The sequence below is a fragment of the Harpia harpyja genome, chromosome 6 (genome assembly GCF_026419915.1).
Source record: "Harpia harpyja isolate bHarHar1 chromosome 6, bHarHar1 primary haplotype, whole genome shotgun sequence".
NCBI lineage: Eukaryota > Metazoa > Chordata > Aves > Accipitriformes > Accipitridae > Harpia > Harpia harpyja.
Window position 1 is genome coordinate 43,180,405 of NC_068945.1, and position 26,128 is coordinate 43,206,532.

At 41.5% G+C, this 26,128-nt stretch overlaps 1 protein-coding gene across 1 annotated transcript in view; it reads right to left on the reverse strand.

The window, feature by feature from the left end:
* Positions 1-3,065: 3,065 nt before the first annotated feature.
* The window catches only part of LOC128143584 (ankyrin repeat domain-containing protein 26-like), a 57,817-nt gene continuing 34,754 nt past the window's right edge, over positions 3,066-26,128 (reverse strand). The window contains 12 exon segments of the mRNA XM_052790943.1: positions 3,066-3,187; positions 4,121-4,166; positions 11,912-12,158; positions 13,592-13,617; positions 13,810-14,091; positions 15,946-16,087; positions 16,503-16,615; positions 17,683-17,817; positions 19,848-20,000; positions 22,371-22,574; positions 23,157-23,877; positions 25,462-25,554. Coding sequence (XP_052646903.1) covers positions 3,066-3,187; positions 4,121-4,166; positions 11,912-12,158; positions 13,592-13,617; positions 13,810-14,091; positions 15,946-16,087; positions 16,503-16,615; positions 17,683-17,817; positions 19,848-20,000; positions 22,371-22,574; positions 23,157-23,877; positions 25,462-25,554 — 2,284 coding nt within the window.

Consider the following 26,128-nt stretch of genomic DNA (forward strand, 5'->3'; position numbering starts at 1 on the left):
GACCCTCTGCATGCTGCGGCGCATACTGCAGCACATGCTGCAGCACATGCTGCAGCACGGTCGTGGCCCCGCTGGGAGCCACCAGCAGCAGGAGGCGTAGACACATATTTAGCTAACGGTCGCAAGAGCATTCCAAATGCCTTTAGAAGACCTTGAACAGAATAAACAAGAAGACAAAAAAAGAAAGATGCCAATTAGAACAACACAGGTGTGCATTCCATGATAAAGGGAACTTGGCACAAAACCCCCCAATTTGGCAGTTTATCTCGACCAATTAGACTGAGACAAGTTTCGCATGTTTTAGTTGGTATAACCAATTATGTCCTATGTTTAGGCGCGTGTACAGAGTTAGTATAACCAATTATGTCTTATGTTTATGTGCATGTACAGTATTGATATAACCAATCATATTTTATGCTTGTGCGCGTGTACAGTGACTTTGCAGAATATGTGACTATAAATATGTGTGTGTTTTAGCAATAAAGGGTCGTCTGCTTTCAACTTTACAGGCGTCCGTCTATTTCAATCTCCTCAAATGGTGACCCCGACGTGACTGCGGGCCAAGAAAACGCTGGAATTGCTGGAAGTGCGTCCGGAGGAGACTCTAGCCGAACGATCGTCTAGCCAGCTGGACTGAGCGGACAACCTTCTCCCGGGAGATCAATCACCCTGCTCGTTTGGAAGTAAGGTGAGCGGCTAGAAGGATTAAAATGGGTGCCCAGATGGCTGCGGAAGAAGGGGCAATTGTACGAATGCTTTCGCATATCCTCTCCGTGAGAGGGATTAAGTACGATTCAAATACTTTACGTATGATGCTGAAGTGGCTTAAGGACCATGGTGCCCCCACTTCAAATGTAGAAGTCTTTGAGGTTAAAAATTGGGAAGAAATGGGAAAAGTAATTTGGGACTTTGTATCGCGTGGGGACGTGAAGGCTCAGAAAATCTCCGCTACGTGGAGATTGGTGCTGGAAACGTTGAAAGCCCTTAAGGCAGAAAAGGAGGTGGCTGCCGCTGTAAAAATTTCAATTGAAGATACCCCGGAAAAAAAGAAAAGTGTGTGTGGCAAGGTGGTAAATAATTCGGACAGTGATGAGGAATTAAAGAGCAAGGGAGATGTCATTAATGGAGGCAACGATCAACCTTTAAGTAACCTGCCTCTCGAGCAGAGACCTATCCCCTCTGCACCTCCCTATGAGGCAGATACATCCCCAGGAGAAGCTATAAAGAAGCGATGCAAGGACATAAATGATAAAATGTTAACCGAAGGTCTAAATCCTGTGGCTTTTCCAGTTACAGTCAGGCAGAATGCCCCAAACGTGTGGCAACCTTTCAATTGGGATTTAATAAAAGAAGTACGGAAAACAGTAACGGCTAATGGACTGTCTGCTCCATTTAGTCAGGCGTTATTGGAGAATATATTTTCTGGTCAAATTTTAACGGGCTTTGACTGTACACAATTGGCTACAATGATTTTAACCCTGACTCAGCGTCTACTATGGAAGGTGAAATGGGCAGAATTATGTGATTTAGCAGCACTAAGAAATTTGGACTGCCCAGAAGGAGATCCACGGTATATGATCACTACTGCACAAATGATGGGGACTGGTGACTTTGCAGATGTTAATAGGCAAGCAAGGCTACCGGTGGAAGCATTACAAGAATCAGCTTCCTTAGCTCTGAAGGCAATGTTAACCTTGCCTGAAGCTGGAAAGCCACAACAATCATTTACAAGTATAAAGCAGGGTAATACGGAACCTTATATGTCCTTTATTGATCATCTGCGAGATGCTATTGAAAAGCAAATAGATAATGCTGATGCCAAAGAAGCATTGATAATAACGTGGGGCCGAGGTTATGCTTGTGTCATCACAGAAAATGGGCTGAAGTGGATTCCAATTAAATGGACGAAACCTTACGCTGAGATTCATATGGAACACACTGACTGTAGTAAGCAGCATGACAGTGACACCGGTGATTGATCCACATCGTTTAACGCCGTAGGACAGTAAGAATGTTTGGGTGACACTGGCTAAAGCTATTAATCAAACCTCTTTTTGTGTGTCATCAGCATTACCTGAACAGTCTTTTATTCTTATGTATTTTATTAGGTATAATGTTGCTTTTGCCGTGTTTAATTAACTGTGTTCACAGGTTTTTGCAAAGGGCAATACAGCATGTTATTAATTGTCAAAAAACAAAACAGGGGGAATTGTAGACACATATTTAGCTAACGGTCGCAAGAGCATTCCAAATGCCTTTAGAAGACCTTGAACAGAATAAACAAGAAGACAAAAAAAGAAAGATGCCAATTAGAACAACACAGGTGTGCATTCCACGATAAAGGGAACTTGGCACAAAACCCCTCAATTCGGCAGTTTATCTCGACCAATCAGACTGAGACAAGTTTCGCATGTTTTAGTTGGTATAACCAATTATGTCCTATGTTTAGGTGCGTGTACAGAGTTAGTATAACCAATTATATCTTATGTTTATGCGTGTGTACAGTGTTGATATAACCAATCATATTTTATGCTTGTGCGCGTGTACAGTGACTTTGCAGAATATGTGACTATAAATATGTGTGTGTTTTAGCAATAAAGGGTCGTCTGCTTTCAACTTCACAGGCGTCCGTCTATTTCAATCTCCTCAGGAGGCACCCGGCGGACTCTGCCAGGCCCTGGGTGAGGGCGAGGAGGAGGGCGAGTGAAGGGAGTAAACAGAACAAAGGGAATGCTTTTGTTAAAACACAGAACATGAGTGGAGCAAAATAATGCATCTACCTTAATAAGAAACATTTTGACAGTTCTGTCAAGCTCAAGAGTCAAAAGTAGTCAATCTGCCAGTCAGAAAAAATAGATATGGTTCTTAGTGTGAGTGCAAAATAAAACAACTGTGCATCAATAAACCATCAGGTAAGTGCAACGTGCTTGACATCCATTTAATAGAATTTATATTCAGGTAATAAAAAACCCCACGTTTTCACATCTGAACAATCTGAAGGATGGGAAACCACAGATGTGCTATGTAAACAAAATTATTTCCCAAGCCTTTGCCTAGCATTTTGTTCAAACCAGATAATTTTTGGTTAGAACATCGCGGTACTCCTGTATTGCCCTGCAAAGGGGATCCTGGTCAACATGGACATTTCTTGAAGATCCAGCAGATCCGGTTTCAAGTTCAGCAGTGGCTAGGGAGAACAGAGACAAGATTCCTGGTGTTACTTTTATAGTAGACAGGGCCAAGTAAGTCACTGTAAAAACATTATGGGTAACTGGAGAGATTACAATCCAGACAGATTTAAAAACTTCCAAAGGAACATAACAATGAAAGGGCTAGGCACAAAGGGAGAAACACATTTTTTCCACATGTGCTTATTAGTCAACAGTACTTTTAAAGCTAGTGAAAGACATTCCAGAGGCCTCACGCTGAACATCTTCAGGGAACTGCAACGCAGTGACTCTGGAGGAACAACTGTGAAATGGGTGGAATTCCTCTTTGGACACCTGGCCTTACATTACGGCCCATGTTTTATGCTACCTATTACAAGCATTCCACTCACGTTTGCCTAAACGCTACTGAATGATCTTTTCCTAAAGGAAGGCTATCTTTTGTCACTGATTATATCTTCTTGCTTATCCAAAAAAGACCGCAACATATAAGCTACAAATACAAGCAATGAATAAGACACATGGCAAAAATCAAGAACTAACAGCAGAGAATGCGTATGGTATGGTTTAGTGCTGAATGCACTTGATGTACGTGGAAGGAGAAGTAACAGCTGAAGTCTACAAAAATCTTTTCCCAGGGCTTCTTTTACATTTGATATATGTGCTTGAGGATTAACTCTACCGAAAGGCGACTTCAGCTTAAGCCAAGTGTATCTGTGTGGGGGAAACGGGTTAGTTTTCTTTGTGCTTGGTTTTTTTCGGGCAACCGCATAACATTCTACCCAGTATGTTGGTAAGCAGGAAGTTTTCACATTCAAGTCTAAACTGGAAAGCTAGCAGGAAAAAACCCTGCGCTTAGCACAAGAACTTGACAGCTTTCAAGCCATTATTTTCAAGAGTTAGGAACAGTCATCTGTTTCCTTAAAAACAATCCTAACATAATGACACATTACCCTCTTCAAGTTCTTTAGTGATTTTTTCATCCAGTTCCCGCCGTACCTAGAATTATACAGAAAACGTACAGTTAATATTTTGCAAGTTACCTTTCTGTAACTTTAAACTTCTAAAACAATCTTAAAACCCCCACATAACATGTGATAAAAACTACAAATACCATCCCAAATACAGACATCTTGGTTTGGGGTTTGATTTTTAATGAAGAGACACTCTTGGTCAGCCAGGCTGTAGCAGTCTCATTGCTGAGCAACATTAACTGTAGTACAAAACAACCTGTAACTCACCAGCTGGATTATAACCGGGCATTTAAAAAATATACAGGAAAGAAGCACAGTGGTGTTATTACAATGAAGGTATGGCAAAAGTCTATCATCAAATACACGAGCAGAATGTCAGCTAAATGCTGAGATCCGCACAAATGCCATCCATAGGGACAAATTCAGTTGAGGCTGGCTTCTGCAGCTTCGTAAGAGAAGTGCAAGAGCAGCTGCTGCAGGATTGACATACACCATTGTATAGAAAAAAGCATGTGCCAATATTCTTCTTTTCTCCACTTTAAGATGGAAAATCGAAAGAGCTCCTGCAGATCACGCCAGGATTCTTCTTTATTGTTATTGCCAATACCACGACACACATAGAATATAACAACACACGTGACTTTTTCTTGCAAACTTTGTACAAAGAAACAACAGCAGCAGCTACAGCTTCTACACAGCGAGAGCTGTGGGGTTTATTATGTAACCAAAATCAGCTTAAGGAGCACTTAGTCCTTTCTCCCCTAGAAGGTGGTTATTGCTACCAATTAAGTTATTCTCACTTATGATTCTGACTTCAAAGTCTTCATAAGAAGAAGTCAGATCTTTTGAAGAGTCATAGTCCAAGCGCTATATGCTGTTGTTTACGTTTGATGATACTTGTGGCTCCTACATTTTTTCCATCAAGTCTGTGACACATAGAAGTGAATTTCAAAATAGATACCACACAGCTTCCAGGCCTACGAGGGCCACGAAGATGCTGAAGGGCTTGGACCACGTGAGCTATGTGGAGAGGCTGAGAGCTGTGACTGTTTCTTTACTGGAGCAGAGAAAGCTCAGGGAGACCTTATCTATGTATATAAATACTTGGTGGGGTGAGTAAAGAAGATGGAGCCAGACTCTTGTCAGTAGTGCCAAGTAAAAGAACAAGAGGAATGGGCACAAATCAAAATAGAGGAAATTTCATTTTAACATAAGGAAAGTTTGGGTTTTTTCCTTTTTAAACTGTAAGCATGGTCACACCCTGGAACAAGTTGCCCAGAAAAGGTTGTGGAGTGTCCATCCGTGGAGATGTACAAAACCTAGCTGGACATAACCCTGAACAACCTGCTATGGCTGACCCTGCTTTGAGCAGGGGTGGGGCTGGACTAGATGATCTTCCGAGGCCCCTTCCACCCTCGCCCATCCTGTGATTCTCTGATTTTAGTACTGAATCCCTGGGGGAATAAGTCTTTATTTTATGAAATGAGCAACATACATACCACCACCACCACCACCACGAACTGAAACACTGTACTATGTACTCAACAGGCAAAAGCCTCAGGAAGGGAAGCAATCTGCATACCCTCGCAAGAGGAGCAGTAACAGGCAGTAACTCCAAAGGCCAAAGAAGTGGGGCCGTAAACCAGCAGAGGGGAGGGAAGGGCCCTCTCTCCAGGCCTACAGGGATAGCTGCGACCAAATTCACCAGCTCCTCCAGGAGAACCACCACTCAGTGGTACTTCCTTGGAATAGTCTGTGCCTTCACAGCTAGAAGAGGGGAGCACAGAGCTGGAAGAACAACAGAAAAGGCCCCTCCAAATCCCCAAACCTCTAATTGTTTTCAAGCAGGTACAAGCAGCAGCAAAATCCTGGGGAGAAGGGACCTCCTAACACATGAAATGAGACAGAGGTAACAGAAAAAAGCAGGAAAACTAATGCCTAGACCAAAAGACGACCCAAACCCAGGGCCTATCCTAAGCAAAGCAGCAGTAGTTGAGGCGTTAGAAGAAACCACTTTCCCTGGTTTCTGGAGCCCTCACCATGACCAGAAGGTCCACAGGACCCTCCACAACACGTGTGGATGAATCAAGAGAAGAAAAAACCTTGTTTTCCTCTTATTCATTCCAGTTCCATCTTTGTGAATCTCATCCATGCCCGAGGAAAGAGAAATAGGTGGAAATAAAGCCAACACACTGATTTCTGAATAGGGAATGAAGAGCCAGGCAAAATACACCTTTGAGGACTATAACTTGCCTCCACTGTTCTTCCCCCCAAGCCCCTGGAAAAGGCATCACAGCTGACTATCCCAAACCTCCTGAGCAGGTCATTCTCTTCTCACTGCACCTCTCTCCAGGCAGTAACATACTGGGTTCCCTTGCAGCAGTCACCTGCTCAAGAATTCTTTTTGAGAAAGCAGTGTTGACTTCTACTTACCCACATGGATTGTTTGAGCACAGAGTAAGTTGGATCCTGTAAGACTCCATGACATGATACTCAGACTCTAGCAACTCAACTTCAGAACAGTACTGGTACTCCAGACACAACCGCTGTTACTACCAAGAACTTTTTGAATATCAGAACTGGCAAGGAGGCTAAACCAGCCTGCTCCTGTAGTTTAAAGAAGTTCCATTGTAACAGATGAAATCCACGCACTGTCATCTTACTGTGGTAGTTAAACATCCGAAGCCGTAACATTACAAATACAGAAAGCATGAAAGTACTCTGCGGCAGTCATTCTTTCACTTGGACAAACTAGCAAGTTCAAAATATTTGCAGTATTAGGAAAATGTGAACGCATCAGTAAGTTTCAATCAAAACCTAACAGCATAAATAGACTAAACGTTTCCAGTACAAAATACCACCCAACATTAAACAATGCTGGCTACAAACCTTGTCATGTATCTCGCTGCAGAGAAGAGAGAGAACAACAGAGTTTTGATTAAGGAGCTGAAGAAGGAAGAAAAACGGCCTTAAGTTCAAAGGTCTTCAGTGAGAAATAAGAACACGGCCTACACGTAAACAAAGCAAGTAAAAAAGCTAACAATGCAAAGACTGCTACAATACAAGAGTGCAGATGGAAAATGAAATCAGAAAAGGAACAGAAACTGAGAAATAGAGTAGGAAGCAGACATTCCCTTTCTCACGTGATGTAGGAAAACCGGTTTCATAAATCCATTAATTCACACTGGTTGCAGCTAGCAGAGTTCACTATGATTTTCTATGTCAAGACACCCACATTCATTTTCACCAGCCTTTGGCACAGCTGTTAGGATTTAAGCTTCACATTTTTTAAACCTAACAACAAGACTCCAGTCCCAAAACCTCCTTGCAGCACTTGCAGCAGACATTCCTTGCAGCAGTTCCCAAATTAAGGCACACAGACCACTAACAACATATTTGTGTTTCACCTGCTTGATTCAACTTAGTTCTGGATGGTGACATGCCAATTCATGAGCAGTTTGGGAGTCAGTAGACCAGATCATAAAAGAAAAAAAGACCCCGTCAAAGATCTCTCTACTCCTGTAAAGAACAGGCAATACACATCCTTCTTATGACACAAGTCCTACTATGAAATAAGTTCACAATTCATGAAATAAATTCAGCCAACCTCCTTGCAGAACATAAGGGACTGCTAGTCGCTACAGTTACTGTTTGTAATTACATGCACAGAATTTTTCAAGTACTTGTAATTTATTCTTCATTACTGGAGCTCTAATAAAAATAAAACCAACCAAAAAAACCCCAAGACATTTGCATGTGATTGGGATTTTACTGGTTAATGAGCCCGCGTCAATATCAACTTTGTATTTTTCAAGATACTTCTGCACTTCCATTTCAAGGTTATTAATTTCTGTAGCATATGTATTTGATAAGGGGGAAGGGGCTATGCCGGAATGGAACACTTTTCTTCTTCATGTTCTTTTTAAGAATAAACTTCTCATTTTTTGCTGAGCTTGCAACATGGCCATCTTCAAAGTGTAAGGCTATATGCATAATCACCTCATGTTAAGTAGTGGTTTAGAAAAACTGTGAAATCATCCAAGCCTTTAAACTCCAAATTCCTTAGTTATGTCTAAAAGAAGCAACTGTGTCCACTTGCCAGAGTAGCACTTCTTCCTCTTGTTTGCAATCAGCATCATTTACCAATGTTTTTTCCAACAGTTGCATGGACAAAGAATTAATAGCAGCATTTTGAGTAACAGCAGTGCAAAGTATTTTCACCTCCTTGCCCCTGAAGCTATTTCAAAGCTTTTGCACAAACCAAATTTACATAAACATCCTCCTCTTAAGAACGAGATGTCCTGTACTTCAAATAGCCTTTCTCACCTTGAGGAAGCTACTGCGAGAAACACTAAATCTGCACAGTGAGCTTTGACTGAAAAAAAGAAGTGCAGGATGACCACCTGAGGCATACTGCAATTTAAGCTCCTTAACTCCCTGTCATTACAAGCTTTAGTGGCAGGAGCCTTCGTAATCTCCAGCCAAAAAAGCACTGCTCAGCTTGAATTTAAAGGCAAGACAATTCTGTAGGAGGGAACCAGGTTACTGGAAAAAATTTGAGGCATAACTGAAGCAAACAGTGAAGTGAAGAAAAGGCTTAGAGTCAGAGAAACTCTTCTGTCTTTAAATAATCTGGTGAACAGGCAGAGTACTAAGCAGCACAACCTGCAAAGCACTTCAAAATAGACTAAAACTGTCATCTCTGCATTCTTTCCTCATGTTCCATCTTGTCTCCTGAATGGCACAGGACTCCTGCAGAAATGACAGCACAGACTGTGCATCTGGTATTTTTGCATTTGGAAACTGATGGAGATTCATCACCCATTATTTTATGCAGAGGGATACATGCGGTTTTCCCCTTTTGTTACTTCCTGACTTAAAGCCCTGTTTTCCAGTTCAATCCTCTTCTTGTAGACGCACGAGTCAGGAATTCTGTCCTTTCAGCTCCTCAGAGATACAGTATGGCTTCAAACACTGTTAATGACATACTGCACCCAGCTGAGGAAACTGAAACCAGCAGTGCTAAGTGAAATACCCACTTAGATGCATGTCCTCTAGCAACTACTGCACCTCTGAGAGCCCTGTTTCTTTTTTCTGAAGCACTCTGAAAGAGAAGATCACGTTTTCAGACTTTGCTGAATACATTGAACATTGAGTGACCTGGGGCTACAGACAGTGCCATTACAATTACTCCCAGTTGTTCCCTAACTGGTGATTACAGGAAGAAATATCATGAAAGGACATGCAGCTGCATTTAGTAACAGAGAGGATAAATTCACACTGATAATTCCGAGTCCCAGAGACCAGCCTTCTGCTTTGATTGAGGGAAAACAGGCATGCTGGGAATTCCAGCTTTTTCTTAAGACAGCCTGGTAGAAATGGTAAGAAATGGGAAAGTTCTCTGAGGATTTAGCCATAGTTTTACTCCCCTTCATTCAAGGAAGAAAACTTTAGAATTTAATACTATATTAGAATTAGAAGCTAATCACGAGAAGACAAACTGTGTCTAGCAAGAGCAAATTATCCTCAGCTCCTCTCTTGACATGAACTAAAAGTCTCTGCAGGTTGTAAACAAGCTCAGAGGGGACTTCAGGGGATTAAGTCCTACTAACAAAACTGCACTAGGATGGAGACATTTAGGTATATAAGAAAGCCCCCAAACTAACAAAACCAAACCTCACCTCACATCAGTAATTGGAGACTGGGGAAATGTCATACGTAATCGTTCTTCAACTTCCTTGAGAGTCTGCTCAAGGCTGACGGGTATTTTTGTGGGTTTTTTTAAACCTTTAAAGCAAAGCCTCAGAAAACAGTACCAAAACTTAAAAGTATTCCCCAGCACAGCAATCCATCACAAAATGAGAGACATATGCTCTGAAAAGAAACTTTATAGGTGCTGTTGAAGTCAGGACACTGAGTGAGAACAGTATCGCCATCCTCAGATCTAATGCACACTTTTCTTGGAATTAGCTCAAATGTTTGTCACAAGTATATTTGGAAACCATTTTTCACAAGACGTTGAAGCAGCCTATATAATGATTTGAAATACATATCTGCATATATTAGCAACGGTATAAAAACCCATGAGCTGTGAAGTAGCCTTTTAAAATATTTAATCTCTGGAATATACTTAAGGGAAGCTAGTAAACCAGTAAAGGTATCTATCCTGACAGTGACAAAAACTTTGAGATGCCCAGAGACTTCCAATTTCTTCTGGAAAATTAAGATGGAAAGGACTACTTGAAGAATGTTGCTGTAATTCAGTTAAGAAGCACTGAGTACTCCCACTTTCTCCCCCTTGACTGTCTTTTCTTCCTGTTTCTTCTTCTTCAACAAAGGCACAACTGTTAACCCTTTTCTTTTAAACTAGGGCAGTGTTTCTCCTAGAAGTCTGATGGTTTCCTCCTTTGCCTTTTTCTTCTTTTAACATCTTGCTCCCACCTCTCTGTCTGTTCTTTTCCTCACTTGTTCCCTGCTCCCTTCCCCTCTTGTTCCCTCATCCTGGCCTTCTCCTTTTCACTTTTGCAGTGGGTCCCTGAATTTTGCCTCCTTTCTACTGCTTGCCTGCTGAATAGCCCCTGCAGATGGTACAGTACCAATTGCCTCCCGAGTTCTTTCCCTAATGTATGGCCACCCTCTGACCTGAAAAACACATTCACAGTGATACAGAGTCATTCATCTTAACTGCCACTGCTACGCATTACCTACACTGCTTTGTCCGTTTTTGTTTTGTTGGGTTTGGGCTTTTTTTTTTTTTTTCCCCTTAAACCAGGTGCAGTATGTAGTCACATTGTTTACAGGGATTCTCTCCAAGGTGGGTGGGACCACTGAACTGAGATGGACTTAAAAAAAGTGAATGAATACTTCTCACATTCATTCAGCACCAGAATGCACGAGGGATAGAACACCAACTGAACACAGAAGCTTGTCCATGCCTCAATCCTATGCTAGGTGGAAACTGATTACAACTGTTGACATCTGGTTTCCAAGTCTCACAATATAATGTTCACCATTCTGTGAGGGATGTGCTATCACACTGACTGCTAATTACAGGGCATACTTTGACCAGAAGTATTGCAGAGGTTGCAGCATTGCTGCAAAATTAGAAAGCTATGAAGACTTCCTGAAGAGTAGCTAATTTTACCTGTTCTTGTAATAACACATAGCAGGAGCTACAAAAACAAATGCCTCCTACACATAGTATACACCCCGCACTGAAGTAAGTATAAAGTGAGAAATTAGGCGATCCCGTTCATATCATCCTATTTTTGAAGCACCCCTTTATTGCTATTCATGTACTAAAACAAGTTGCAGTGAAGAAACCGCGAGAATGAAGATCAGTCAGGAAGGAAAAGGCGTCTCAAACAAAGAAGTCTGATGGGATTTTGCATTCCAAGTTAGCCATTTTAAACAGGTCATACATACTATACATTAAAATTTAATGAAGAGCTTAGCTGGGAACTTCCTATGCCACAGTATTCTTTATCACAGTTTCTCTTGTAAAAGAATGTAGTTACACAGCTCATTATTTAGATTTCAGAATTTTGGGGGTTTTGAGCACTCTTGGAAAATTTGTACAACCCTGATGACCAAAAGTCTTCACCCCTACCACATATACTTGTGTACTGTTTTGATGATGAGCAATTGTTTGGGCATATTAGACCACAGAGTTTGGAACTATAAATGGATTCTAACTTCAGGCTGAAAAGCAAAACCTTGCTTACGGATACTCTTGAGCAGTAGTTGAGAATAGTATTTCAAAATTCTTACCTTAGCCACATAGGCTTCAACCCTGTTTCTTGACGATAATGCGTTCCCGGTTTGGCTTAGGAAGCTTCCTCCTAGACTTTGACTTCTGTTCAGCGCCAAATGGTTGCCAAGATGTCCCACTTCAGTTGAATACAGAACTGGACTTGCAGCCAGACCTCCACTGACAATGCTGCTTGCGATGAAAGGTCTGCTTCTGTGGCGCTCCTGAAGGAGCTTAGCATTGGCTTCTGCTAGTCTCTCATCAGCTCTGAAACATTCAGAAGCATACGAAGAATTATCTTTGGTAATGACACTTTTGCAAAGTCACCCCCCAGGTCTTTGACTATTCTTCGACTTCTGAAAGTGGAAGGGATTAAGAGCCTTTAAAACAAGAATATAATTTGATCGGAAGTCTTGGCGCAGAGCCTATTTCTAGGAAGTCACACTACCTGCAAGCAGCAGCAAGAGTTACCAACACTTATGACTTCTCAGCATTAGGGCTTCAAAACAATCCGTGAATACCATGTGTTTGCACAGCTTCTTCTGAAAGGTACTTCACCTGCATAAGAACTCTGGACTACCCTTCCTTTCCCAAGGAAAGCTCAAACCTCAGACATGCTGCTAAAATGGAAGCCAAAAAAAATTTTTTTTTTTTCTGTTTTGCTTCCCAGAATCAAATTCTGTTCTCTGAAGTGCCTATCCTTATTCAAGCAATAAAGGACATGAAATTTATCTTTTCTGCCACACACAGAATACCCTATTGATGCCATGGTAAGTGGTGTTACTGCTGGAACACTAAAGAGAAATGAAGACAGTTGTAATGAAGGGAAAGGGTCTTAAGCTACTTTCCTCGGAAATATGCCTTCTTATGCTTACACACATAATGCTACCAGATGCAGAAGAGGGATTTTAGGAGGAAAATGCATGAGGAAAAAGTAGTATCTTATTAGCACTCCAAAAAAGCATAAGTTTACCTTTCCAGTTTATTTGCTAGGCATCTTCTTATTTTTACTTCCTCCAGGTACAGCTCTTTGTACCTTTCCACTTCTGCCTGCGTGGATTCTTTTTGAAGAATACTGTCTTGTTCCGTATTTTTTATTCTGTCCAATGCACGTTCAAGATCTCCAATTCTGTCTTTTAGCTGGTTTCTCAGTGAAGCGAGATGACTGGCTCTGATTTGTTCTAATCTGTCCTGGGAGGCTGCCTGCGTCTGAAGCAGATAACGCACTTTCAACCACTGCAAAGAAGAAGAGAACTCTCCCTGCCAGTCAATTGCACGTACCCAATTTCAAGGGGCCCAGCTTCACTCGGTGAGGCAACTGTGCCTCCTCACTACCATCAGCAATCAAGGCAGAACCCTGGAACTACCACATTAAATAGTTCTTCAGAAAGAGCCCCCCTCTTAGCACTATTGTTCATCAAAGCTACTAATGAGAGAACACCATCTCTGTAGGACAGCGCATATAGAAAAGGATTCCTCAAAGAAATTATAAGGATCCCTCATCTCCAGCCCCCACCCCGCAACTGTGGTGACTTCTTTTCTGAGCACTTTTCCCCGTACAATGGCAAAGGAGGACCTGTATGCCTGGCCATGACAACTGGAAGTTACAACACCCATTCAAGGATGAACACGACCAGCGGACAGTGATAACCTCCCCCCCCCCCCCCCGCCCCCCCAAGAACTGCAAAACGGAAATCTACCTTGGGCAAGCTTTTGATTCAGGGACCTGCAGGCACATTACACACACATGAAAGCACTCTTGCCCAACCATATTCTCTTCTCCCACTGCCCTTTACGAAAGACAGAAGTACAGCACTAACAGACAGAATCAGGCACCAAAACTAAAATACTAAAAAAATGACAACCACAACAAAAGTATGTAATAGAGACTACAGACACATGTGAGAAATTCACTTACCTGCAAAAACAGATTGACTTCTTGTAGCTTTTGTCTTATCTCTTGTCCGGCTCGTTCTTCCATCTCTCTTTTATATTGTTCTAGTTGGCTGCGATCCACCATGTTAGTCTCCAAATGATGTTTGAGGTTAGCCACCTCTTCTTTCAGCTGGCATTTGCTCTTCTCCAGTTTTTCATGGTTCCCACGCATGGTGGACAACTCTTCTCGCAAACCCTGATTTTGTGCTTCTAGCTGCATGCATTTTTTAGACTCTATCTCCAGCTGCTGGGAAAGTTCACCAACCTGTAGACAGCAAAAAAAAAAAAAGAACCCCCAAAACCGGGGAACTCAGATCTACAATTACTCAGTTCTGTGAAAATCAGTAAAGGGGTTGGCCATCGAGGCTGTACTTACCATCTGCTGACTCAGTATTAAAACCAAAGTGAAACCAGTCTCTTCTTTTAAAACAAGAACAGCTTTCACAACATTCCTGATAGGATTCCTCAGGCTCCCATCCTTTCTCAGTTCTTCTGCAGTAGGTATCAAGAGGACCGAGAGGTGCCAAACTAGCAGCATTTCACGCATAGGGCTAAGTGGAAAAGCACTAAGGCTATTCTTCCATGAGGTGCTCATATGCTCACGGGAAATCACACACCCCCATACCTAGCCACCTTCTGGTTTCATCAGAAACAACACGTGTCATGCTTTAGAGGAAAGTTTACATGCTGTCAACACAATCAAAGCTTCATTACAGAACTGACAAGACAAGAAACAGATGCTCTTTTTTTTCCATTACACTGAAAGATTTGTAAATAGTGGTTCAGAACACAGCTTTTACAGCGGTGGTGGAGGAAGACATATTCTCTTTAGGTCGAAGCCGCAGTTTGTTTTTAAAAATTTGCAGGAAATATCAGACTTTCAGTAAGTCCCAACGGTCAACTACAGCTCTATCCTCCTCTTCCCCCTCCAGAAACATACATTTTCTGTACCTGTTGAAGATAAAACATAATACCCTGTCTTTTTTTAATAAAAGTGGAGGAAACCAGCATACTAAACACTTGAAAGAGTCTCTAGCAAAGTAGAAACTTTAGACTTATCTAAAACCACCTAAATGTAACGGCCTTCCCTGTCATTCGAAACAACTCTCCAACAGAAACACAAACCCACTACTGACTTCTGGACTAAAAAGGAGCCACTGCAAAGGCAGTTGACTCATTCTACAATGCCTTCCAAATACGAACGTAGCTCTGAAACATGGCTGCTCTAGCAACAAATCTGAGCAATGAGCGGAGAAGTAGATAAAAGGTTACGTGCTACTGAACAGCCAGAGCAACCTCAAAAGCACTTCTGGGAAATCTACTTCTGGGTGCCCATGACAAGGGAAAGATGGGCCGAGACAGCTACTAGCGAGCAATAAGTTACAGAATTTTTTCTGCATCGCCTCAACTGCATCGCGCCCTGGGAAACAACGACACCGTTTAGAAAAGCAAAACCTGAACTGCCTTCTGCTCAACTCCTGCCTAAGACAGAGCTCAAGGGGTGACCTCGGGCAAAGCCAACTTCATACAGTTGTTCCCAGTAACGGTGGTGTTAATTCCCTCTCTTCCAGAGAAGGAATTAATCTGTAAGACCTAGAAGACGCTGCCATGGCCTCAAGCTGCAGCCAGGCCTGTGCCGAGCCTTACTGCTCTCAGCCCTGAACCTCACCCATGGACGTGACATCCTGGTAGGACTGCAGTCCCTATGGACTGGCCTGGCGATCTGCACTCTTGGCTGACCCTGCTTGCTGTCACCGGACCTATTCTGCTCTTCTTGGTGAGGGCCTGTGGGACTGCCCATGAGCTCATGGACCCTGCCAGCCTTGCTGCGACTCTCGGCTCGCCCTTCCTCTACAGAACAGCCTGCCCTTGATGTGTCCTTGCAGATACTGCTTTGCACATTATGTTTTCATCTTTACCTATAATGATAACTACATCAGTATTATAGACATCTACTACTGTAACAGTAGAAGGAGCATCAAGAAAAGGCAGTCACTTCTAACATACAGCAAAGAAAAAAAAATCAACAGCATGAAAAGTAGTACAGGGAAAGAATAACACAGGTTTTTCAAAAGAAAAAACAGCACCACCAAAAAACCCCAAACAAACCAGAGCTAACCTTTGTTCTTAATCTACCAACTTCATTGAGTGTTTCAGGGCAGTTATTCTTCATTTCTTTCTGTAAACTAGGCTGGGACTCCATCTCTCTCTCCTCATATATGCTTGGTTTTCTCACAGCTCTGCTCAGAAGCTTCTTCAACCTACACAACGAATAAGTCAAGAAAACAATGAAGCAATGGAATAACCGGCCTTTTTCCCACACTCTTACGTAAACAGCGCAGACATGGCTTGCTTCATCTTGAACGTGCTTTACACGCCAGCAATTACTGAGAAAAAAACAGCATTACTGTGCCACAAACCCCTTGAAAGGTCCAAATTTCACCTGAAAAGAGGAATAAAAGACTTCCTTCCCCCCAGGAGAACCGCAGAGCAACCTGCATTTGCAGTTCTTTTGGCAGCTATTGAAAACGATGGACTCATGCACAGAAGCGCCCTGCAAGAACTAACACGGGGCTTGAATTTTCTCACAGTTACATACACCTGTTTTTACAGTGAAGTTCAATAAAGCTTGACTCCTACTCAGGGATACCTCTTCACCATACTAAAAAGCCATACCTCTTACAGTCTTTCTGCAGTTCAATGTTTCTTTTCATTTCTTGGTCCAGACGCAGTTCGACTGGGCGTTTCAACTCTACCAGCTTCTTCACTTTCTTTCTTTCAGTCTCACACTTTCAAAATAGAAGAGATACATGACACACACAGCGTAGGAACAGTATCTACGCACAGTATATGCATCTAACATTCTCCACAGAGAAGCTGCAGTATGCCTCCATCTGTTAGCCAAGTTCCACAGAACGCCAAGGGACAAAGTTCCTGAGAACATTTAATCACTTCGGGTTTCACATCAAACAGGCCAACACCTAACAACAGAAACAGATGACCCCACTGAGGCAAAGGCTCTTCTAACGCTTCAAGGCAAAAAGGTGGAAAAGATGCTGCAGGACACTTTCGGCAGTTCCTCTACTCATAACAGGGATTACGTAGGTATGTACATCGTGGGAGAACACAGATCAATCTAATGCTTTCATGGGATCTTCAATGACCAGCAGGCAGGGGCTTGCAGAGGAATTTGATCTTTTGCAATTCTTCAATGTTTCATTTCCCTCTGCTATTACCTCCCTCTCTCCTCTGGGGGTATTTACTTATTCACATCTTGTTCTTCCTCTTGGTGTTTTCTCAGCCAAACCAGAGGAGAGCTGGCAGCTGTTTTGACTTTGTACTTCCATTTTTCCTCTACAGAAAAGGAGAAAAGGGAAAGACTGCCCCTTGGAAACTGGCAGCCATTTCTTGTTTCCCAAGTACTAGTTCATTTGCCCAAAATTCCTGCAGTACATTTTTCTGGGAGGCTTTTAAGCTCCCACTACCCTGAAAACATGCAGCAGCTCCTCCATACATTGCACTGGAAACATGAAGCATTTTAACCCTGCCCAGAAACCAAGGCGTCAGAAGATGACCAGAAGGAATCCAAGAAATAACTGGGGAACTGCAGCCTTGCTCAATGTGCTCAACGGATAGCAAACCACATTGGGAACTCTTCCCAATAGAACCATGCCAGAATTTACACAAAGATACCCAGCCAGCTTTTATTTGCTTCCTGGCTGACACCCAAATCACAAGATACTCAGTGCCTGAACGGCAAGGATAACAGAAAAACCTGGCTGTAAGAACTCGACAAAAAGGTAGACACAGTTCTCCGGGGTATTGGCTAGGCGTCCAGAGAATTTACTGGGCTCACCTGTTCCAGGAGTTCAGCCTTTTCTCTGTCAAGCTGAGCAACACGCTCTTCAAGGTGGGATCTTGACTTCAAGTGCTCTTCCCACATGCTGTGGGAGTCCTTTGATGTCAGAGGCAGCACATTCTGCTTTTGCATCTGTGAAAGCAACAGCGGCAAAAGAAGAAACTAAGGTGACTGGAAAGACAGCACTGCAGTAGAAAGCAGTAACTTAAATGGAAACAGGTCTAAGCTCTCCTCTCCCCATCCAACATCTACAGTTAAGGTTAACATGAAGTGTACAACACACCTCAGGAAACGTAACCAAGAGCAGCAGTTGAAGCTGGTGGAAAGAATGCACACTCTAGAAGTGACAAGATGAGGTTGCAGCTTTGGGGGATAAGATGACACTCGCACACACACACACACAAGATCACCCTAATCTTTCTTCCAGAGGTCCTCCAGAGTTCCTAACAATACATGCTTTTTAATATAATAATTCCTCTAGTGCCCACCACAGAAAATACCCTACTCTCACTGCCTCTGTAACAGCTCGACATCTCCTGAGAGCGAGAAAGTGCTCTGCCCGCTACTGTACAGCATCGCCTCACCTAATTCTTTACCTTAGCTCCCTGCATGGCAGGACAGTACCAGCACCTGTTCGCAGGCGGGAAAGGAAGCTAACGTGGTCTCAAGGGCAAGCTGTGACAAAGCTGCAAAGGTAACACGGACCTCCCAAGTCCAGTCTCCTCTCTCAGCTTTCAACCACAGATCTCCCCCCTGCCCACAACTTCCATCCTATCTAGCATCTGTCATGGTTTAACCCTAGTAGGCAGCTCAGCACCACCCAGCCACTCACTCACTCCCCACCCCTGTGGGATGGAGGAGAGCATCGGCAGGGTAAGAGTGAGAAAACTTGTGGGTTGAGATAAAGACAGTTTCATAGGTAAAGTTAAAGCTGCCTGTGCGAGCAAAGCAAAACAAAGAATTCATTCACTACTTCTCATTGGCAGGCAGTTTTTCAGCCACTTCCAGGAAAGCAGGGCTTCATCATACCTAATGGTTACTTGGAAAGACAAATGCCATATCTCCATATGTCCATCCCTTCTTCCTTCTTCCCTGCAGGTTTTATTGCTGAGCATGATGTCATACGGGATGGTCATTTGGAGTCAGCTGTCTGGCTGTGCCCCCCTGCCCCAGCTCCTTGGGCACCCCGCAGCCTACTTGCTGGCAGGGCAGTAGGAGAAATAGAAAAGGCCTTGACACTGTGCAAGCCCTGCTCAGCCATAACTAAATCACCCCTGTGGTGTTAACACTGTTTTCATCACAAATTCAAAACATAGCACCGAACAAGCTCCTATGAAGAAAATGAACTAGTGTCAAATCCTCACATTTTAGAGCATTAAGTGGGACTTGCCATAGTAGCATGGGAAAACTCTCAAAACCAGAAAGCTGGGGAATGGACCAGGCTGCTTTCTGAGCAGCCTATATTCAGTATTTGCATCCACTTGTTTGCTCCTCCATTGAAAAAAACGAATTAAAAAGTTCATCCTTCTCCTAAAGTGACTTCACAACTCCCTCATAAGGAAATTTAAGATGATTTCTATTTCAGAACTCCGAGGCCTCTATACTTCAGTTTTTGTAAGAACACTGCAAAAGGTGGTCCCCGCCTCAGAAAAGTAGCTTACAATTCACTTGCAAGAAGGCTGCTTAAGGATGGCAAATTACAGCAGGGACAAAGAAGGGGGAAAAAATTGAATCAAGCAAAAAAATATATACACAGAATAAGTTAGAACAGCATTCAGAATTGAAAACATATTACCTAGTGGTGGGGGGGGGGGGGGGGGGAGGAAGCATAGACAGCATAAAAAAAGCCCAAATGCAGCAGTCCAGTATTTCTACTGTTCTTCTGAAATCAGTCAACCTGCTTGGCCAAACCAGATGCAATCAGCTACAGACACATCAGTGTATTTTGCAAAGCACCTTAGCAATTACAAACCTTTGTCCAGGTAAGGACATAGTGTCCTCATGTCAAAGACTTGGACACCAAGTTTAGAAAACAGTGCAATGCATTCACACATCATTATATCTATCCTGTTGAAGTTTTTTCTAGGGTTTTAGGACAACATTCGCTCCTACTTTCATCAGCCACCTTTAGATTTATTCATACAGTTACAGACATTATATACCTTAGTTTTAACCTTTTCCAGTTCCTTTTGCAAGCGCAGCTTGTCTTCCTCCAGGTCACTGCAGTAGCGCATGGTAACTTCAAGTGAAGCTTCTGACATAGATTGCTTTTTAAGAGCATCGGCAAGCTCCTGCTGCAGCTGTCTGACCATGCCCTAATGAAGCAGTTAAATGAGCATGAACAAAGTTGTAAGAATGTGAAATATCCCTTTACTTCAACTTATTTGATTATACAATTAGACCTTGATTGACTGAACTCAAAGACATGAGATTCTGCCTGCCACCAGCAGGCATCTGCACAGATAATGGCCTCTCTTTATCTTTCTCAGCTGAGCACCTCCAAACTATCGGCAGCTGTTCATGAGGATTTCTGTTTCCTAATACAGCAAAAAGGCTCAAGTATTATTCTTCTTGGAACAATACACAAGCACATGCTCCAATCATATATTTTTTTCTGACAAAATCCAAAGCAATCTGTTGCAATGGAAGAGCCACAGTTTGACTGCAGACACTACTCTGATGACTACAGGCAGGACTTCGTATTAGATCGTTCTTTGTTCTATTCCTCCATTATACAAATATAATTAAAGGAATACATATATCTGAAAGCTCTTTTGAGATACACTTTAAGCATGTGTTGAATCACATCCTCTTGCAGTCTTCTTTCCGAGTTCATTTTAGAATAACAACTGCCTTTAAACTGACAGATTAGGTTTACAAAAATCTGGAAATCTGGATAGTTCATATCTATCTATCTAGTATCTTCACAAGGAACCTGTTATTTTGGTAGTGAGAATACAAAGCAATTCACAGGTTAAAATGATTGACAGCACTGCTGGAGTTCTCCCCCCTAGCCCTTAAAGTAACTGACAAATGAAGGATAAGGTGTTTATCTGACACATGCAGATATTTACCTCACTCAAAGATTCTGGATTTGTTAGGAAGAAGGAAATGGAATTTTAAATCACTATTCAAATCACTAAGGGAGACCTTACACCAGAGTGTCTAAATACTGAATGCGATTAGTTACTGTTTTCCAGAAAGTAAAGGAAGATTAAGCAAAATGGGTAAGGCAACTTTCAAATCATTGCTCTACCTGGCATTGGTAGAATACTCTATCACTAGAGAAGATCCTACCTACTCCTAGGAACATATATAATAATGCATTCTCCCATTACCTATAGCTTTTTCAACTGTCACACCTATTCCTTACTCCTGCCCCTGCCTTTATTCTCTTCCACCCTTTCTCTTGACAAAACCACCTATATGCAGAAATGGGAGCAGCCCTTAGTTCATGCATGTTTGACTGACATAAAATTATGCTCGTGCTCTGCATAGGAGCATGTTTCATACTCATGTACTGTGTGCATTTGCAGAAAGACAGTTTAACTGATGTCCTAATGAGTCTTCTGTCGAGTTAATTAGTCTTTCACAGAGCCACAAAGAAAGAACACATTTAAATATGACTACGCATCATAAAACAGAGAAGAGGAAACCTAGGTCAGTGTGTGAAATGATCTCAAGGAACAGGCAGGCCCCTCGGAACCCCCAAAACACATACATAAATTAACACCTGGACACTACTAATACATTTTGATAGCAACTTATGGAAAAGCGATTTTTTTTTTTTCTTTCAGAGCTTAATAAAAATCCATCCCCCACCACTTCACTTGTCTGCATCTTCATTTCTCAACCCTCACATATTGGATGGTTCTTCCTTTTCTACCACTCTCATTTGTGTCATCAGTGCAATACATATATAAAAAACAACAAATACATAAATGTTGACGCGGAAGTCACGGACACTGCACACAATCAATATGATCAAGCAGATGCCACTTTATTGCCAAAATAGCTCGGTTTATATGCTCATTCTAGTTCCCGTTCACGCGTAAGCAAATTAAAGATTGGTTAGCATGTGCTGTCCACGTGCCTAGTTACACCTAATGATTGGTTATATCAACACTGTACACGCGCATAAAAATAAGGCATAATTGGTTGTATTAACTAAAACACACGAAACTTGTCTCAGTCTAATTGGTCAAGATAAGCTGCCGAATTGAGGTTCTTTGTGCCAAGTTCCCTTTATCGTGGAATGCGCACCTGTGTTCTTCTAATTGGTATCTCTCTTTTTTTGTCTTCTTGTTTATTCTGTTCATGGCCTTCTAAAGGCGTCTGGAATGCTCTTGCGACCGTTAGCTAAATATGTGTCCACAACACATAAAACCATTCTATAGGGCATAAAATGGACTAAGGAAAAGAGATGAAAAAAGTTCTAGAGAAGAATCACTTCTCTTGATCGAAGCTTAGACTTGGATACCCTTCTTCTGTTCTCTGCTCAGATCTCAACAGCAACATCCTGTTTGCCAAAACCTTCCACAGTTCCAAGAGACACGTGACAAACCAGAACAAATCAGCATTATTTGGTCCCACGCATGTAACTTAGGCCTGGTACATTTTAGAAACATAAAATAATTTCAAGAACTCACAAACTTTAAATTGTTCTTTCTAAGTGCATACTTTACCTCTCTTTCTACTTTGTCAGTCTCGTATTTAAAGACTTGTTCTCTTAAATCAGTACACTTAGCATTTAATTCCTTGTTTCTCTCTTCCACTAGGTAAACTTGCTTTTCGGTATCAGCTCTGAGTTTGTTGAAAATATCATTAAACCGGTCCTGCACATCATTCACTACTTTTTCTTTGATGATCCCCTTGTTCTGCATATCTTCCTGTCGTGGTTTAACCCCAGCCAGCAACTAAACACCACGCAGCCGCTCACTCACTCCCCCCCCACCCAGTGGGATGGGGGAGAAAATCGGGAAAAGGAGCAAAACCCGTGGGTTGAGATAAGAACGGTTTAATAGAACAGAAAAGAAGAAACTAATAATGATAATGATAACACTAATAAAATGACAACAGTAATAAGGAAAGGATTGGAATGTACAAATGATGCGCAGTGCAATTGCTCACCACCCGCCGACCGACACCCAGCCAGTCCCCCGAGCAGCGATTCCCTGCCCCCACTTCCCCCTTCCTATACTAGATGGGACGTCACATGGTATGGAATACACCGTTGGCCAGTTTGGGTCAGGTGCCCTGGCTGTGTCCTGTGCCAACTTCTTGTGCCCCTCCAGCTTTCTCGCTGGCTGGGCATGAGAAGCTGAAAAATCCTTGACATTAGTCTAAACAGTACTGAGCAACAACTGAAAACATCAGTGTTATCAACATTCTTTGCATACTGAACTCAAAATATAGCACTGTACCAGCTACGAGGAAGACAGTTAACTCTATCCCAGATGAAACCAGGACACTTCCAATAGCTGACGGAGTAAAAGGTTTTCACTCTGGAGCTGGGCCAATCGCTCCTGCATGGATTCCTGCTTTATTACAAGTTTGCTTACTTGATCTTTCTCAAGTTGTTGAGCATCATCACATTCCTTTGCCTGACACTGGGCTTGACTTAATTCTTTTTGTGTCATTTCTAAAAGCAATGTTTTTTCTCGGAGTGTTTGTTTCAACTGGTGAAGCTCATTTTCTAGACTATTAGCTTTGCTTTCAGCTTTACTCAGCTGCTGAGACAAGCTCTTGTTGGTTTCTCACACATCAGAGAGGTCATGATGAAGCTTGTCTTGCAAGCGAAGCCATTCATCGCATTCTCTCTGAAATGTTCGTTCGACATCACTTTTTGATGACTGATGACGTTCAAGTTCTTGAACAGTAGTGTTCAGGCGGGAACGAAATGATTCAATTTCTGTCTCTAGTCTGTCTTTGCTTTCTTTCGTCTGCTCAAGTTTGGAAGTTAGCACTGCAGATTCTGTCTTTAATAAGTTCAGCTGTACACTGTACTGAAAAACCGTGTGTGTTAAGGCTTCCTCGTTCAGTTTAAGTTCCTTTTTGAGATCTTCATTTTTTTCTTCCAAGGTCTCATTTTCCTCTAAATATTTTCCTTCTTCCTCCTGGTGCCTAAGTCTTACTTGAAGCACCAAGACTATAAAGCTTTTAACATGTACGTGCATGCCTTTAAAATATTCCCTTTAAGGTTAATTTAGCCATATTACACATCTGGTAAAAACAAGGCTAAAAAGACATTTCCTTCTCAAATGTCTTCTTAACACCTATCCTTTTGTATTACTGAAAGTTAGCTGTACAACTCAAGCATCCCTGGAACACAATAGTCTTGCTGTATGTATAATAAACAGGAAATACACAACTTATTTCCACAAACATATTCACCTTACATTTACTGGGCAGCACAGCCAAGAACAAATTATTCTTCCAAGCACTGCGCATTCTTAATAAATTCAGTAAACTCTTTTCAGGATTTTTTTTTTTTATACAGTGTTTATGATTGCTTGTTCACCTCCAATTATTCTAACTCCTACAGAGACTTTAATTCATTGCTGATATTCCTTCATAAAAATTCAGTATGTGGAGGTGGAAAAGAAAGGCACACTGAAGTAAGTAAGTTTGATAAGGGAATAAGTAATGAAAAAAAAAACAAACCAAGTAATGGGAACACAAAAAGTGAGTGTCAAACAACTTTATTCCTGGTCAACCTTGATGTAGGTGTTTCACTGCTAGAAACCTTAAAAAGTGCAGATGAAATGTCTATGAAATGAAAAATAACAGATAGCTTAAGAAATGGCATAAATAGTGTCTTCTATTAGTTTCCTACTTGCACATGCAATTCAGGTACACGCAGGACTGATGCTGCTTTCCAGAACTTTGAGAGACATAAAGGGAAAACAGAAGTGGTATTTACACAGTGAAGTTACACTGGTAAACTGTAAATAATCCATCAAGAAGCAGAAAAAGTTACAAAAGATTTATTATGACTTCAGAATGAACATGGTGAAATCTAATTAATTAGAAGAAAGTCTGCTTACCTCTGAATTTTTTCCTATAGTTCTTCTTGTCTCTTCTTCTAGTTCCTTTTGTCTCCAAAGGTGGTTGTTCAAAACTCCTTCTTGCAGGGCTCTGGCACTCTTTTCCTGAGAGAGCTGTCTGTGTTTCATCACGCTCTTCTTCAACCTACAGTAATACAATTAAACCACTTGCATCTTGAGAAAAATCAGAGCTAGCAATATCCTCCCATTCTCTTTTGTATTCTTACCAATAGTTTTGCTTCCCCGCAATTATGATAATCCGTCTATAAATAACAAATTTTAATTTTCTTCTGAAAAATTAAAGAAATACAGAATGTTTTGTAGTAATTTAGAAAAATAACTCAAAGTCAGGCTTTGCCTGAAATAGAAGTGAAACCTAAATGTCAAAAAAGGAGAAAAGGAATCACGAACTTGCAAAGGAGGAGGGGGGAAAAAAAAAAAAAGAAAAAAGAAAAAAGAAAAAAGAAGAACAGACCACTTGTGAACCAACTGTTCTCAACTGTCCTCAAAGTTTGGCAACAGCTATCCAACGCCTCTTCCATCAACAAAGCACCTCCTTCTTTAGGCATACTGGAATACAATGCCAATTAAAAAGAAACAGAAAATAAGACAACAAGTGTCTAACTCATCATTTAACACACCTGTTTCAAGAGCTTCTGCAGTGTTAGTAACTCTGTTTCTAAATTCCTTGAGTGTAACTCAAGTTGCTGTTTCTCCTCCATCTCTTTACAATATTGATCTTCTTTCCTTCTGAGTTTTTCTCATTTTCTCATACAGAGTTTCTACTCTGAGCCTCTTTTCCTCTTCTTGTTTCAAAGTAAATCTGGGATTTAACAGAACATTTGAGAAACTAAAGCACTGATATAAAAGTAAATATTCTACATTATGAACTTGCCGAGACAACTCAAACCATAAAAATATGAAATCTGAAAAGTTTAAAACATTTTTACTGTAATTTTTAACTTTTTAAAGAATTTTGACTTCATTCCATTATCCGTGGTATCAGTTGTACAAGATATGAAAATAAACCGTTGAGTGATTTATCATTTATTTTTAAGTTTACATAGGTAAATATACAGCAGTATGCACATTTCTACAATTTGAAAAAAAAACCAAAAACTTCATTTTCCAAACACTTCATTCAAAAGGAGTTTGTTGTCTTACCAGATCAAAGCATCAGAAACTTTTACTATGATTAATATAAGTTTTCTTAATATGCTAAGCACTGCCTACATATTACAGATTCAGTGATCGCAAGTAATACCAATGAAGCAGCACGCCACTTAGACAAGACAGACCCAACAATTTTTTAGCAAGCCTTCTGTAAGTCTAAACCAACTGCTGACCATAGGAAGAGCAAGCAGCTTTTATTTACTCAAGAATGAGGACAGTGTTCA